This window comes from Musa acuminata, chromosome BXJ3-3 (genome assembly GCF_036884655.1).
Source record: "Musa acuminata AAA Group cultivar baxijiao chromosome BXJ3-3, Cavendish_Baxijiao_AAA, whole genome shotgun sequence".
In the NCBI taxonomy this organism is placed as follows: Eukaryota; Viridiplantae; Streptophyta; class Magnoliopsida; order Zingiberales; family Musaceae; genus Musa; species Musa acuminata.
The window spans coordinates 12410644-12427967 of NC_088351.1; the positions used below are offsets into that span (position 1 = coordinate 12410644).

The 17324-nt window shown below is 37.9% G+C and overlaps 1 protein-coding gene across 1 annotated transcript; it reads right to left on the reverse strand.

The window, feature by feature from the left end:
• Nucleotides 1-15968: 15968 nt before the first annotated feature.
• LOC103999586 (dehydration-responsive element-binding protein 1C-like) lies at nt 15969-17083 on the reverse strand. The gene has a single exon (XM_009421371.3). It carries the CDS (start codon nt 17022-17024, stop codon nt 16332-16334), a length of 693 nt encoding a protein of 230 aa, XP_009419646.1. The 5' UTR covers nt 17025-17083; the 3' UTR covers nt 15969-16331.
• Nucleotides 17084-17324: the final 241 nt, after the last annotated feature.

Below are 17324 nucleotides of genomic sequence, written 5' to 3' on the forward strand. Positions count from 1 at the left end.
AAGAACGTGGAACGCCGTAAATCTCAAAAAGTTCTATCCTTAGACATATCGATACATCAAACACATAAACATGCTTTCCATAATTCAAAAGGCATGTACATTATGCTTGGTCTAGGTGTTACAACTCAAATACTCGACCCGACCAAGAGACAAAAAGAGGAGATGGGGAAACGCCCCTCAATACGAGGGAATCTGATTGTACCCCTAGTGGTTGGGCTTAGCCCCGCTTCAGCTAACCACTCCTCAGTCATCCCCCTGATGGTCCGAGAGGAGGACATGATCTCTCTTAGTCACTCCATGTGCTCAGTGTCTTCATGCGAAAGAAAAGGGGAAACGTTGTTGATCGCCTGGGAGGTCCACTCGACGTAAAACTCCCACCCCCGACTACAACTCACAAAGAAATGATGGGCCTTCCACCCCTTGTTGTTGGAGGGTGCCCCGCTAATCTTAAACCCACTTTGGGTGGTTAGGTAATATATGCCCTGCCCCTTGCACAGGTGAAAGCAGACCAAAAGGAGGGTTCAGGTCGGTTCGATCCCTACCCCACGACACTCCCCGAGGAAAACCACCAGATAACGCTGGTGTTGAATCTCAAATTTTGATGATAAAATCAATTAATAAGTGTTTATGATTTAATCTATGTTTTGAGTGATGCAGGATACTTCGATCAGGGAGAGACAAATAAAGCAGGAAGAATCATGTTCGGTCGGAGGAAAACGTGTCAGAAGATTGGACGTCGGGCCGGAGGATCGGTTGACATATCGATAGAAGGCTTCGGGCCATAGATTCAGGCATTGGGCTAAGAAGAGCAGATATTGTGCTAAGGATATCGGAGTTGCGGAGGTTAACTGGCTGATTGGGCAATAGGCCGCAAGAGAGGACGATGCACCGAAGAATCGGACGAAGCGTCGATGGACTAATAACTTGTCAAACAATATGATTCATGCTTAGTAATAATTGTGTTTATCGAAGTATGTTTTTGTATGTGCTGGATTAACTACGATAGCAAGACATAAAGCAAAATGAAGTCCTTGAGTTAAGAACGCGATTTCGTTGGGAGTTTGAGAGTTTGTCAGATGTCTAGACGTTCGTTGAAAGTTCTACTAGAACCAACTGAGAAGTCCAGGAGCTTGCCAAAGAAGCTCATTAGAACTCGCCAAGAAGATCGTCGTGAAGTCTAGGAGCTTGCTGGGAGTCTGTCGGAACATTATGGAGAGATCATCGGAAGTTCGCCGGAAGCTCACCGAAAGAAACCAGACTTATCTTACTTAGATTATGTCCTAGGAATCGTAGTTAGCACATAATTGGAGTTGGGATTGGGAGGAATCATAGGGGCCAACTGGGCTCGAAGTTGGGTTGGTTTGGGTCGGATTCAAGGCCTAACCAGGGTGCTAAAACCCTGGCCGATGGTGGCACCACCTAGGGAACAGCACCGCAGGAAATCTGGGTGGAGATATTGCTGGCAACAATACTGCCAACGGACGTACCGCCCCTGTTCGGTGGTGGTACCGCCCAGCTACAGATCTTACGATGGTAGTACCGCCCAAGAATGATGGTGGTACTACCAGTACCAAGGAAACCTGGGATGAGACCTTTTTAGGCTCTAAGTTTCAATCAACTTGGAGCCTATAAATACTCCTCTCATCCCTGGGTAACATATACAAATACAAAGAATTTAAAGAGGGAAAAACACTGTTGTAATATCTAGTGAGAATCCTCCTCTTCTAATCTAAGTGTTAGAATAGTTTGAAAGATGAGTAAGTGCTTGTAAAAGTTGTCTCCTAAACCCGATAAAAGGAGAAGAGGGGTGTAAGAAGGAGGTTGATCTTCACCTATTAAAGAAAGATCAATAGTGGATGCCGGTGGCCTCGACGGAAGAGGAATCAGAGGAGTGGATGTAGGTCACGACAACTGAACCACTATAAATCGATTTACATTTTTGTTTTGCTATTTATCTTAACCGCAAACTATCTTCCTTGCTTTACATCAGCTACACTTTCGTATGCTTTCAATTTAAAGATCTTTTCGAAATGGTTTTCGTCAAAATCAAATTTTATCGTACGAAGGTTTTTCAAACCGACATAATTTTTACCGCTACACTAATTCACCCCCCCTCTTAGTGCCGACTCGATCCTAACAGTTGGTATTAGAGCCTCATATTTCTCATTTGGTTTAACACCCAAGAGAAATGACTCTTTTTGGCTTTCAAGAGGATCACTCTCTCATTCGTCCTCCCTTTTTCAATGGTATGGACTATACATATTGGAAAACTCGAATAAGAGTTTTCTTGCTTTCTTTGGATTTGAACTTATGGAACATTATTGAAAATGGTTTTCGAATGTCTTCTCTTCCAATGAACCATTGGAATGATTTGGAGAAGAAGACATTTTCTTTAAATGCTAGAGCTATGAACATTCTATTTTGTGCTTTAGATAAAACTAAGTTTAATCATGTTTCTATGTATGAAACAACTTTCAACATTTGACACATTCTTGAAACCACACACGAAGGCACTAATATAGTAAAAGTTTCGAAGATTAATCTTTTGATGCATGATTTCAAATTGTTTCATATGAAACCAAGCGAAACTACTGGAGACATGTATACCCATTTTACGAATGTCATCAATGGTTTAAAGTCTATTGGTAAAAGTTTTTCAGATTTTGAATTTATAAACAAAATTTTACGTTCTCTGTCTAAAGATTGGGATTCAAAAGTAACTACCATACAAGAGGCTAAAAATCAAAATAACCTTCCACTTGAAGAACTAATTGGGTCTTTAATGACTTACGAAATGAACAATGTGATAAAAAAAGAACTCGAGAACAACTATCTAAAGAACATGAAGGATTTCAGACTTAGAACAATTAAAGACTATTTGAGCATAAGCTCAAGTGATGGTGAACATGAACTCCCCACTATGAAATTTAAAAGGTTCATGAAACAAGAGTTAAAGAATAAAAATAAACTTAAAAAGAATGCAACTACTTGCTATGAACGCAAGAAGAAGGAAGCTCTTTGGGACGAATCAAGCTCATCTGAAAATAAGGAGAAAATCAACAAAGGCGAGATGGCAAACTACGCCTTAACGGCTTTCTATAACGAGGTAAACAACTCAAACGAAACTCCCTTAGTTTACTTTGAAATTACTTGATGTTCTTCATGAGTTATTTTTAATTTAGTTATATATATATATTTTTAATTACATATTTAATGATGTAATGAAAATGAAAAAATAAAATAGGATCATGCTTATCATGTTAGTAATTTTAAAAATGATGATAAAAATTACATATTTTATATTAAAGGAATAAAATGTTAGATTTAAATCTAATAATAATCCTATGTATGTTTTTCAAGAAGAAATAATGTGTATTTCTGATATTGATTAAAATCGTGCTTGATGTTTTAATGATGCAATAATATAATAAAATTATAAATCTAATGCTTGTACACTTAACAAGATTAATCATATTGTTTCTCAATTTTAATTAAAGATGCTCTATGATTAATGAAATCAAGTTTTCATTCGAAGTAATGATTTAATTTCATACTCAATAAGTTTCTGTTTCGAATTTATGAATGATGATTCTTGCGATTTATGGATTATCAATTTTTACCATAATGAAAGTGACTTTTTTGGTTTTAAAAAGGATACATGTCTTGATTTGTCATGAATGACAAAGGCATGCTTATATAAAATAATGTAAGTATCATGCTTGATGATTTTATATTTAAATTATATTTTATGGTGTTAGGATCGGAGCGGCACTAAGAGGGGGGGGGGTGAATTAGTGCAGCGGTAAAGTACGATAAACTTTTGACGATTTAAACACTTTCGGAAACTTCGTACGATAAAAGTAACGTTTCGTTTGAAACCGTTTCGATTGCGTTTTAACTTGAAGGGATACGTAAGAAGGAGAAAGAAGTAGAGCATTAAAGTGCAAATGGTTTGTAGTAATATAAATGACAATAAGTAAATGCAAACTAGAGATCACGCCGATTTTAAAGTGGTTCGGACAAATGACCTACATCCACTTGTGAGGCCCCTCTTCGATGAGGCTCCCACCTTCCACTAGCAAATCTCTTGAAGCGGAAGGGTAAATACTCCTCTTATAACTTTTTACAAGCGGTTCACTCTCTTACAGATTTTCAGCAAGAAAGAAGGAGGTGAACACTAGCAAATTGAAAACAAGACTTGCTAAGACTTTTCTAAGACATTTCTCTTAATCAATTGCTTCTCAAAAAGTTGTAATCTCAGTTGAGATTTGAGTGGTATTTATAGGCCTCAAGAGGATTCAAATTTGGGCTCCAAAATTTGAATTCTCTTTGGTTCCCGATGCTGGCGGTGCCACCGCCTATCAGTGTCTGACACTGATAGTGGACTGGCGGTGCCACCGCCCAGCTCTCGGGTGCTGGGCGGTGCAATTGCCCAGTCTGGCGGTGCCACCGCCAGACCCTTCGGTTCACTGGTTGGGCTTTAAATTTAGCCCAAACCAAGTCTAATTTTGGGCCTAGTTGGCCCCTAACCAGGATATAGGATTATCTCTTAATCCTAATCCTAATTACAAGTGAACTACATAACTAAAAACATCCTAAGCAAGTTTTTAACCGCGAACGTCGAGTCTTGTTCCGGCGAGGTTTCCGACGAACTTCTTTCGACGGACTCCCAACAAGCTCCCGATCTCGTGATGACTTCAATGAGTAGCCGAGCCTTCTTGGTGATCTTCGCGAACCTCTGACGATCTCTTTGGCGAACTTTCAAAAATTTCGACAGGTTCCCGATTTCTTGTCGATTGGTTCCGGCAGCATCTCCGACGATTCTTCGGACTCTCAAACGTCCATCGAACTTGACTCCGGTATTCTTGCTTTATGTTTTTTGGTTATCGTAGTTAATCCTGCACACTTAACTCAATAATATGGATTAGATCAATTAACCCATCAATTGATTTTATCATCAAAATCCGAGATTCAACAATCTCTCCCTTTTTGATGATGACAATCAATTGATGACGGAGTTAAACATAACTCCCCCTATCTATATGCCATATTATGAGAAGATAAAAACACTTGAATTCCATCCCATTGAATTCAAGCATAAACCGATAAGTTCTAACCGTAGAACTTATCGTTATTCTCATCAAGCCTAAGTAAATACGAAACTTCGATGAAAATCATTTTCAAGTCGAATGATAAGAGTCAATTTTTACTACGACAGGAGATAAAGATTTTCAACATGAATTTCATGATATAAATATAAGGCATTCTTTCAATATGATCAATCAATCTTGCGATATTCTCAAAGATTTTGCAAGGCATATAAGACATTCATATCACACAAGCTTTTGTAATTCATATAAGTCATGTTATCGATGCGCATAAGATATTTTCATTAAGTCATGCTATCGAAATGGTATAAGTCATCACTTAGTCATCACTTCTCCCCCTTTGTCATCAACAAAAAAGGGAATGAGACTTGAAGCATATAATTTGTGATTATAACATCAGGAATTCAGCATTGATCATACAAAAATTCATCATCCAAAATTAAGTATGCTAAAATATTTACGCAAAGGTCATCTTAAAGGAAAATTCAGCATTCATCCATTTTATCAAATCTCTTCTTTCTATAAATAACAAAAATTGTAGGTGTACAAGGAAGAGATTGTGATTAAAAAAAAAATTCTAGTAACTCCAATAAGTCAAGATCATAATTCGAATACAAACTCATTCAAATTCAAATCGTCAACTTGAAACTCATAATCAAGCCATCAAAATCAATTTCGAGATTCACAAAATATCATAAAATCATTAATCATTTCATAAAATATCACAAAATATCATAGAATCGAAAGAGAAGGATCAAATTCACCGAGGAACGGAGAGAGAATGAAAAACTTTACGGAAAATCCATTCAAACAAGTTTATTCTTAGGGACAATTTAACATACCTAATTCCCTTCTAATGAATTCAAATTGGTCTTCATTCAAAGCTTTTGTAAATATATCTACTAATTGATGCTTTGTGTCAATGAATTCTAGAACAACATTATTGTTAAGGACATGATCGCGTATGAAATGATGCCTAACATTGATGTGCTTAGTTCTAGAGTGCTGAATTGGATTTTTAGTAAGACATATGGCACTAGTATTATCACATTTTATGGGAATGTTTTTAAAGTGAATTCCATAGTCTTTTAATGTATTTTCATCCAAACAACTTGTGCACAGCATGCACTTGCAGCAATGTATTCGGCTTCCCCCGTAGATAGTGCAACTGAATTTTGTTTCTTGGAAGTCTAAGAAATAAGTGCATGTCCTAAAAATTAGCATGTTCTGGATGTACTTTTTCTATCTATCCTGCATCTGCCAAAATCAGTATCTGCATAAGCTATTAAATCAAAATTTTCAGATTTTGGATACCACAATCCTAGATTTGGAGTTCCTTTAAGATACCTAAATATTCTTTTAACACTTTTAAGATGAGATAATTTAGGATTTGATTGAAACCTAGCGCAAAGTCCTACACTAAACATAATATCCGGTCTAGTCGCGGTGAGGTAGAGTAGACTACCTATCATTCCCCTATATGTTTTTTGATCGAAATTTTCACTATTTTCATCCATATCTAACTTAGTCGCAGTACTCATAGGGGTGTTTATTACTTTTGAATTATCCATGTTAAATTATTTTAATAATTCTAATGTATATTTAGATTGGTTAAGAAATATACCATCACTAAGTTGTTTGATTTGTAATCCTAAAAAGAAAGTTAATTCACCCATTAAACTCATTTCAAATTCATGACTCATACATTTGGCAAATGATTCATATAGTGACTCATCCAAAGAGCCAAAAATAATATCGTCAATATAAATTTGCACAATAAGAAAATTATTTTTAAAATGTTTAATAAACAATGTAGTATTAACCTTGCCTTTGGTAAAATTATTTAAAATAAGAAAGGAACTAAGTCTTTCATACCAAGCTCTAGGAGCTTATTTCAAGCCATAGAGAGCCTTGGTCAGTTTGAATACATGATTAGGAAGAAGAGAATTTTCAAATCAGGGAGGTTGTTCGACATATATTTCTTCGGAAATAAAACCATTCAAGAAAGCACTTTTGACATCCATTTGAAACAATTTAAAATTATTACTACTAGCATAGGCAAGGAGCATCCTTATGGCTTTCAATCGAGCCACGGGAGCGAAGGTTTCTTCATAATTGATACCTTCTTCTTAGTTGAAACCTTTGGCCACTAATCTAGCCTTATTTCTAACCACGATACCATTTTCATCTTGCTTGTTTCTAAAGACCCATTTAGTACTAATGACTAAATGGTCACTAGGTCTAGGAACAAGCTTCCATACCTTATTCCTCTCAAATTGATTTAATTCCTCTTGCATTGCAATAACCCAAAAATCATCTTCTATGGCCTCATCAATGCATTTAGGTTCGATTTGAGAAAGGAAGGCGGCGTTAGCACAAAAATTCTTAAAAGAGGAACGAGCTTGAACCCCTTTTGATGTATCTTCTATAATTAGCTCCTTTAGATGAGCATCTATATATTTTCATTCCTTGGGTAAGGAAATTTCGAAAGAAGGTGCATCCAAGTTGCTATTTTGAAGAGGGGGTTCATTTAAATTCAAATTATCAAAACCAAGATCATCATCAAAATCATTTTTCTTTAAATTAGAAATTTCATTAAAAACTACATGAATAGACTCTTCTATTACTAAGGTTCTTTTGTTAAAAACCCGAAAAGCCTTAGAAACGGAAGAGTAACCGAGAAAGATGCCTTCATCGGATTTAGCATCAAATTTTCCTAAGGCATCCCTTTTATTCAAAATAAAGCATTTACAACTGAAAACTTTAAAATAGGAAATATTTGGTTTTTTGTTATTCCATAATTCATAGGGAGGTTTTGATAGGGATGGTCTTATTAGGACTCTATTCATGATGTAGCAAGCCGTATTTACGGCTTCAGCCCAAAAATACTTAGGTAAACTATGTTCATTTAACATAGTTCTTGCCATTTCTTGTAGGTTTCTATTTTTTCTTTCAACTACTCCATTTTGTTGGGGATTCCTCGGAGTGGAGAAGTTGTGATTGTATCCATTAACTTCATAAAAATTTTGAAAGTCACGGTTTTGAAATTCGCCACCGTGATCACTCCGAATTGATAAAATCATGAAATCTTTTTCATTTTGAGTGAGTTTACAAAATTTAGAGAAACACTTGAAACAATCACTTTTGTGAGCTAAGAAATAGGTCCAAGTGTATCTAGTATAGTCATCCACAATTACAAACACATATTTACTTCTCCCTTGACTTGTCGTGTCAATTGGTCCAAATAAGTCCAAATGAATCAATTGTAATGGTTTAGTGGTGCTAATTTGAGTTTTTGATTTGAAACTAGTTTTTATTTATTTACCTAGTTGACATGCATTGCATACTTTGTCCTTAATAAACTTTATATTTGGAATTCCTCGTACTAATTCTCTAGATGAGATATTAGATATTAGTTTCATGCTTGCATGGCCTAGTCTCCTATGCCAAAGCCAAGCATCATCATTTAAAGCGGAGAAGCACATTTCATTACTCAGTTCATCAAGGTTGATGGTATAGACATTATTTTGTTTTAATGCAATCATAGTTATGTTATGGTTTGGTTTTTCAATAATACACACATTTGATTCAAATCTAACGATATAACCTTTATCGCATAATTGACTAAAACTCAAGAGATTATGTTTCAATCCATCAACTAGTAAGACATCATCAATAGAAAATTTTAATTTGTTACCTATGGTTCCCTTGCCAATGATTTTGCCTTGATTTTGCCTTGGTTTGGTTACCCTTCTTCTTTGCTAATGAGCATAGAGAAATGAGATGGATCTCCAGTCATATGTCTTGAGCATCCACTATCTAAATACCATCTCTTGCTCCTAGCTTGTGATGGTGTATATTTATACAAGAAGGGATTATTTTTAGGTACCCATTTTCTTTTGGGTGCCTTAAAAACTGATTTAACTTGTTCATCATATTGCATGGAATTGATCATGGTTCCTTTAGGAACCCAAATTAGTTTGTTCGGACTAATTTTCTTGAATGGACATTTATAAGTTTTATGTCCATATTTGCAACAAAAGTTGCAATTGCTTTGGTGTTGAACATGTAAGACGGGGCCTTTAATGAAGGTGGTTGGATTTTGGTGAGGACTTCTCACAAATCCGATTCCACTTCTTTTAGGAACGTGACCCTTATTTGTAATGATCATGTTCAAAGATTTGCTACCAACCTTGAATTTCTTCGAGGTGTCCTTAAGTAGCAAGTTCTCCTTTTGGAGATATTCTAGATCATGACATTTTATACCTGGAGCTAAACTATCATGATATTTAATTTTTAATTTATCGATATCACAAGTAAGACTATCATGCTCCTTTTTTAGCAATTTATATTTTCTACTAATTGTCTTACATTCATCAAATAACTCATGGAAAGCATTTAATAATTCATGATAAGGTAAATCTACATCAATTAAATATGTTACCTCTTCTTTGATGGCCATTAGTGCGTAATGAGCAACTTGCTCGGTGTTAGACTCCTCTTCTTCGGACGTGCTTGAATCATCCCACGTTGCCTTGAGCGCCTTCTTCTTTGATGTTCTCTTTTTGGCTTGAGGACAATCATTCTTGTAGTGTCCTGGTTTTTTGCACTCATAGCAAATCACTTGGTCATTCTTGTGTTCGAATTTATTTTTTATATTATTTTTAAATTTATTTTTTTTAAAATATTTTTTAAATTTTTGAGTCAAAAGTGCAATGTCAGTGTCACTGTCCTCATCACTTGATGTTCCTTTCAAGTGGTCTTCTTGTGATGTGAGTGTCATATCCTTCCTGTTCTTTGGAAAGGGGTTCTCGAGCTCGTCATGAGCTTGACATGTCATTTCGTAGGTCATTAGAGACCCAATAAGTTCTTTAAGAGGGAATGTTTTAAGGTCTTTGGCCTATTGAATTGCCGTAACTTTTGGATCCCAACTTTTAGGGAGGGATCTTAAGATTTTAGTTACTAGTTCAAAGTTAGTAAAATCTTTATCAAGAGCTTTGAGTCCATTGATTACATCCGTGAACCGGGTGTACATGTCTCCGATAGACTCACTTGGTTTCATTCGGAAAAGTTCATAAGAGTGCACAAGAATGTTGATTTTGGACTCTTTCACTCGGCTAGTGCCTTCATGAGTGATCTCAAGAGTTCTCCAAATATCAAAAGCCGAATCACAAATTGAAACACGATTAAATTCATTTTTGTCTAGTGCACAAAACAAGGCATTCATAGCCTTTGCGTTTAAAGCAAAAACCTTCTTCTCCGATTCATTCCATTCGCTCATCGGAAAGGAAGATTTTTGAAATCCGTTTTCAACAATAGTCCAAAGCTCGAAATCTATGGAAATGAGGAAGATCCTCATACGAGTCTTCCAATAAGTATAATCCGACCCAGTAAACAAGGGTGGACGTGTGATAGAATGACCCTCCTGCATGCCGGAGTAAGCCATCTCTCTTGGGTATCAAACCAAATATGAGAGTGAGCCTAGCTCTGATACCAATTGTTAGGATCAAAGCCACACTAAGAGGGGGGGGTGAATTAGTGTAGTGGTAAAGTACGATAAACTTTTGACGATTTAAACACTTTCGAAAACTTCGTACGATAAAAGCAACGTTTCGTTTGAAACCATTTCGATTGCGTTTTAACTTGAAGGGATACGTAAGAAGGAGACAAAGAAGTAGAGCATTAAAGTGCAAATGGTTTGCAGTAATATAAATGACAATAAGTAAATGCAAACCAGAGATCACACCGATTTTAAAGTGGTTTGGTCAAATGACCTACATCCACTTGCAAGGCTCCTCTTCGATGAGGCTCCCACCTTCCACTAGCAAATCTCTTGAAGGGGAAGGGTAAATACCCCTCTTACAACTTTTTACAAGCGGTTCACTCTCTTACAGATTTTCAGCAAGAAAGAAGGAGGTGAACACTAGCAAATTGAAAACAAGACTTGCTAAGACTTTTCTAAGACCTTTCTCTCATTCAATTGCTTCTCAAAAAGTTATAATCTTAGCTGAGATTTGAGGGATATTTATAGGCCTCAAAAGGATTCAAATTTGGGCTCCAAAATTTGAATTATCTTTGGTTCCCGATGCTGGCGGTGCCACCGCCTGTCAGTGTTTGACACTGATAGTGGACTGGCGGTGCCACCGCCTAGCCAAGCAGTGCCACCGCCTGGCTCTCGGGTACTGGGCGATGCCACCGCCCAGTCTAGCGGTGCCACCGCCAGACCATTCGGTTCACTGGTTGGGCTTTAAATTTAGCCCAAACCAAGTCTAATTTTGGGCCTAGTTGGCCCCTAACCAGGATATAGGATTATCTCTTAATCCTAATCCTAATTACAAGTGAACTACATAACTAAAAACATCCTAAGCAAGTTTTTAACCGCGAACGTCGAGTCTTGTTCCGGCGAGCTTTCCGACGAACTTCTTCCGACGGACTCCCAACAAGCTCCTGATCTTGTGATGACTTCAATGAGTAGCCGAGCCTTCTTGGTGATCTCCGCGAACCTCTGACGATCTCTTCGGCGAACTTTCAAAAATTCCGATAGGTTCCCGATTTCTTCTTGGTTGGTTCCGGCAGCATCTCCGATGATTCTTCGGACTCTCAAACGTCCATCGAACTTGACTCCGGTATTCTTGCTTTATGTTTTCTGGTTATCGTAGTTAATCCTGCACACTTAACTCAATAATATGGATTAGATCAATTAACCCATCAATTGATTTTATCATCAAAATCCGAGATTCAACATATGGTTTATTGATCTTGATGATTTCCATGATGAGATTTACTATTTTGATTTTAAACTATGGATGGTTTTATACGAAAAAGACAAAGGCATGCCTGTATGAAATAAACAACTTCAAATGAAATATATTAAAAAAAAGCGGGGGGGGGGGGGGGGGGGGCGTGCGGGGGGAAGGAATACATTTTCCATCTTATTGATTTTTCATTAATGAATCCATGTATATTATGCTTTAATGAATCTCATGGATTATGAAAATAATTTAAATTTAATGGATTTTATCGAAATCATGATCTTGATTTCTCATGATTTATAACTTGAAATCATTTATGAATCAAAATCTTATTTTTTGAACTCTCATATTTCTTCTTATTGTTTACTAAAGAGGAAAATTTCCTAAATGAATCATGACTTTTTAGAATTATAATTTTTACGATTCATAATGAATTGGGAGATTTTATATGCATGAATTAATATCTTGTTCTCCTACAAGATTGAATGAATTTTATCTATATTATGATTTCCTAAGAATTCTTTTTGTTATTTATTTAAGAGGAGATTTGTTAAAATGAATCATGGTTTCTCTTGATTTATCGGAATTATAACTTGAAAATTCTTTTTATAAATCAAGATTGTCTACTATGATTCTTTCTTTTTGCTATCTGAGTTATCAAAAAAGAATCACAATATGTCTCTTGATATTTACAATTTGTCTTCATGATTTGTATATCTCATCACCAAAATTCTCTTGATGTTTTCATGTGATGATATGAAATTATGCATAAAATACTCATGAATTTATGTAAACAAATGAGAAGTTATGATCATGCATGATAGGATGTAATATAATTTGACATTTAGATACCATCATGATTTGAAATGCTATGATTTGTTGCCAAAATAATGTATCATGAATGCGTGAATATCATGTATGATATGCCCATGGTGATTGATTTATTTATGTCATGCATGAAGTAAGGATACCATATGCAAAGTTTTGAAATTGTGATTGATTTATTTATGATGCACAAACATATTGAAATAATGATTGAAACATTAATGTAATTATGAATGATGATTTGATATTATGCATATAATACTTCAACTTATGATAATGATGTATGTAATGATAAAATATTCATGATGAAAAATTATTTTTACATTCATAACTTGATTTTTTGATTATTCATCCTTTGTCATGATTTGAAAATTGTTGTAAAGGGAAAAAGAGATACAAAACTATATTATTCTTGATGAAAATAATAGAATATAAGAACAATTATTGAAGAAGCTTTATTGAAGAAGAAGTGAAAAAGCTTAAATACAAAGAATGGAGGAAGGATTAGGAGGAACGATTTCCCTCAATAGAATGGAGGATTTTCCTCAATAGAATAGAGTGATTTCCTCGTATAGTTGGAGAAATCTTATCTTCTATCATGCCCCCGCAAGATGGTGCTCTTGTCAAGGATACCAATCTTGGATAGATGCAAAGAATGGTTTACGAGCGAGAGTCATGAGTAGAGCAAGAGCAGATCGCTTCTGCTATTGCAATTGCTATTGCTATGAGAGCATAGGCGTTCCTTTCATTCCCCTTAAGCCCGCCCTTCATTCTTCTTAAGTCCGTCGACTGTTGGCAGATCAACAAAGACTATCAAGATGAGAAAACGAAGACTATCGCAGTGAGGAAGATGAGGATTGGCCGTGGAGCCTCTTAGGAATTTGGCTGCAGCGGCGTTGATTGATGGCCAAAGGGCAAGGGCGAAGCTTTGCTTTTCTCAACGGCATTGGTCGCTGGCCAAAGGCAAGAGCGAAGCTTTGCTTTTCTCACTACTCTGATACCATGATGAAAATAATAAAAGATAAGAATAATTATTGAAGAAGCTTTATTAAAGAAGAAGTGAAAAAAATTAAATATGTCCCTCTCCTATTTATACAGATTAGAAGGAAGAATTTCCCTCAATAAAATGGAGGATTTTCCTCAACAGAATAGAGAGATTTCCTCGTATAGTTGAGAAAATCTTATCTTCTATCACTTTCCTTCTTTTTGACAATGATAAAAGGGGAGAAAAATTGCTAGCTCAAGATGCAAAATTTAGAAACTTGCACATTGCAAAAGAAGCAAGCTGTAAGAATTTATAAAACTTGCTAGCTTGCTATCTTGCAAATCTCAAGACACACAAATGCAAACTTACAAAATTTATAATTTTACACATCATTAAAATTTATGATGATTTGGTGATTATGCATGTTCTAAAATATTGTAAGATTCACTATCTTATATGATATAGAACTTGATATCTTAAACATCACCAAGAAGTGCTATCTTGCCTATCTCAAGAAGCAAAAAATGTTAACTTGCACATCTAGCAAAACTTATAGCAAGAGTTGCTTTCTTGAACATCTCAAAATTGCTAGCTTTTTGCTAGCTTGCACTTTGCAAAGGAAGCAAAAATAGCACTTCTCAAAAGAGAAGAAAGAGCTTACTGTCTTGAACATCGCTATCTTGCATTTGATTTCAAAATTTTTGCTAGCTTATATGTTGTAAACTTGCTATCTTACTACCTTACATATCTAAATCTTGATAGCTTGTATGATGTAACACTTGCTAAATTTTCTAGCTTACAAATTGCATGATGATAAAACTTGATATTATACTTTTTATGCAATGATTTGACATTATATCTCAAACACTTGATAGTTGAACTTCTCCTTTTTATTAATGACAAAAGAGGATAAGTATGATCATGTTATACATGATGACGTATTACAAATATTTATGATGAAATTTGCAACGACTTGAATTCAAGGTTCTATCAATATGACATATTGATATGGGGAGTTTATTTAAACTCCGGGAGTTAAGGTTTAACTCCGTCATCAATTGGTTGTCATCATAAAAAAAGGAGAGATTGTTGAATCTCAGATTTTGATGATGAAATCAATTGATAAGTGTTTATGATTTAATCTACGTTTTGAGTGACACAGGATACTTCGATCAAGGAGAGATAATTAAAGCAGGAAGAATCATGTTAGGTTGGAGAAAAACGTGTCAGAAGATTGGACGTCGGGTCGGAGGATCGGTCGATGTATTGACAGAAGGCTTCAGGGCATGGATTCAGGTATCGAGCCAAGAAGAGCGGATATTACGCTAAGGATATCAGAGTTACGGAGGTCAACTGGCCGATTGAGCAATAGGCTGCAAGAGAGAACGATGCGCCAAAGAATCGAACGAAGCGTCGATAGACCAATGACATACCGGACAACATGATTCATGCTTAGTAATAATTGTCTAGATCAAACTATGTTTTTGTGTGTGCAGGATTAACTATGATAGCAAGGCATAAAGCAAAATGAAGTCTTGGAGTCAAGAATGCGATTTCGTTGGGAGTTCGAGAGTTCGTTGGAAGTCTGGACATTCGTCAGAAGTTCTATCGGAACCAACCGAGAAATCCAAGAGCTTGCCAAAGAAGCTCATTGGAACTCGCCAAGAAGATCATTGTGAAGTCTAGGAGCTTGCCGGAAGTCCACCGGAACATTACCGAGAGATCGTCAAAAGTTCGCCGGAAGATTGCCGGAAGCTTGCCGAAAAAAATCAGACTTATCTTGCTTAGATTATGTCTTAGAAATCATAGTTAGCATATAATTGGAGTTAAGATTAGGAGGTAATCCCATCAACTCTGTTAGGGGCTAACTAGGCCGGAAGTTAGGCTGGTTTGGATTAGATTCAAGGCCCAACTAGGGTGTTGAAACCCTGGCCGATGGTGGCACCGTTTGGGGAACAACACCCCAGGAAATCTGGGCAGTGCTCCCACCGATAGCAATGTTGTCAGCGGTGGTACCATCCCTATTCAGCGGTGGTACTACCCAGCTGTAGATCTTGCGGTAGTAGTACCGCCCAAGAACGACGGTGGTACCGTCAATACATAGGAAACTTATGATGAGATCTTTTTAGGCTCTAAGTTTGAATAAACTTGAAGCTTATAAATACCTCTCTTATCCTTAGTTAACATACACAAGCACAGAGAATTTAAAAGGGAAAAAAATACTATTATAATCTCTTGTGAGAATCCTACTCTTCTAGTCTAAGTGTTAGAATAGTTTGAAAGAGTTGTGAGTGCTTATAAGGGTTGTCTTCTAAACCCGGTAAAAGGAGAAGAGAGACATAAGAAGTAGGTTGATCTTCGCCTATTATTAGAATAGTTTGCCTGTGTGCTTTTTTTCTTGGGATCTGTGTGCTTCTTTTGCAGAGATTACAAGAGCTGAGATCAAAGCAGAGCAAATATAAACATAAAGCTCGTCTTCTGAATCATTCACCGAGTTTACTCGTTCTAGATGTTGTGGTCGAAGCTGGTGAAGATCCAGAGAAGCGTTGATGCATGGGAACAGCTTCGAGCACTCAGCCGCCGCACGTAACCGAGTTAATGGACGTCAGATGCCTTGCCACCTCCTCGTCGTCGTCCTCCGCAGCCGCCGCCTTCTCTGCGTCAGATGGAGTAGCTCCAGAGCGACACGTCAGCGTCAGCGGCCACGTCGTCCCAAATGGAATCTACCAGCGCGCCCTCCGCCATACCGGAGTAGTCGCAGTAGCCCAAATCCATGCCGTCGTAACTCACCATATCAAATGTGACTCCTTCTTGGCTGCCGATCCCATCTTCCAGTAACACTGATGAAGGCGTGGCCGCCGTCGCTAAAGGCGACAAAGACGGGAATGTACTCGCTGAGCTCTCCATCGTTAAGGAGGATTCAAAGGTAGCGTTGGAGTCCGACGGAGGCCGGAACGCCTCGGCGGCCTCGGCGGCGGCCCGTGCGATGTCCTGGGAGCAGGAGAACGAGGCCGGCACGCGGAGCCGCCATGCCGAGTCCGCGAAGTTGAGGCAAGCGGATCGGCCTCGTAGCATCATCGCCGCGACGTCGTGCGCCCGCGCCGCCATCTCCGCCGTGGGGAACGTGCCTAGCCAGATCCTGGACTTCTTGTTCGGCTCCCGCACCTCGCACACCCACCGCCCGGCGGCCCCCCGCTGGCGCACGCCCTTGTACACCGGATGCCGCGTCTCCCGGAACTTGGTCCGCCCCGCCGGCCGCTTCGGTGGCGCCTCCGACACCGTCGCGTACAGCCACGTCCCCTTGGTTCCTGAGACAGTAGCGGCGGCGGCGTCATCACCAGAAAACGCCTCCATCCTGTGCAGATTCAACTTCTTGGAGAGCGTACGATCCGCGAAGTGAAGCAGTTACTTGCTGATGAGAAGAAGGGGCGAAGGATGCGGAGATATATATAAAGTCGAGGACGGCGACATCGCGATGGGGCACACGGGGTGGAATCTGCACCCAGCTGGATAAAGCCGGGCGGCGAGGGACCATTTATAATGCGTTATGGGCGTCGTAGGGAAGCGTAGGTAACGGGACGTGGCGTGTGGCCAGGAGATCCTGGTGTTCTTCTGGCTTCGAGTACCACAAGCTAAACGATATAGTACTGGTTC

Excerpts from the sequence above, each read along its gene's own strand:
- LOC103999586 (XM_009421371.3), bottom strand. The coding sequence starts at position 17,024 with ATGGAGGCGTTTTCTGGTGATGACGCCGCCGCCGCTACTGTCTCAGGA.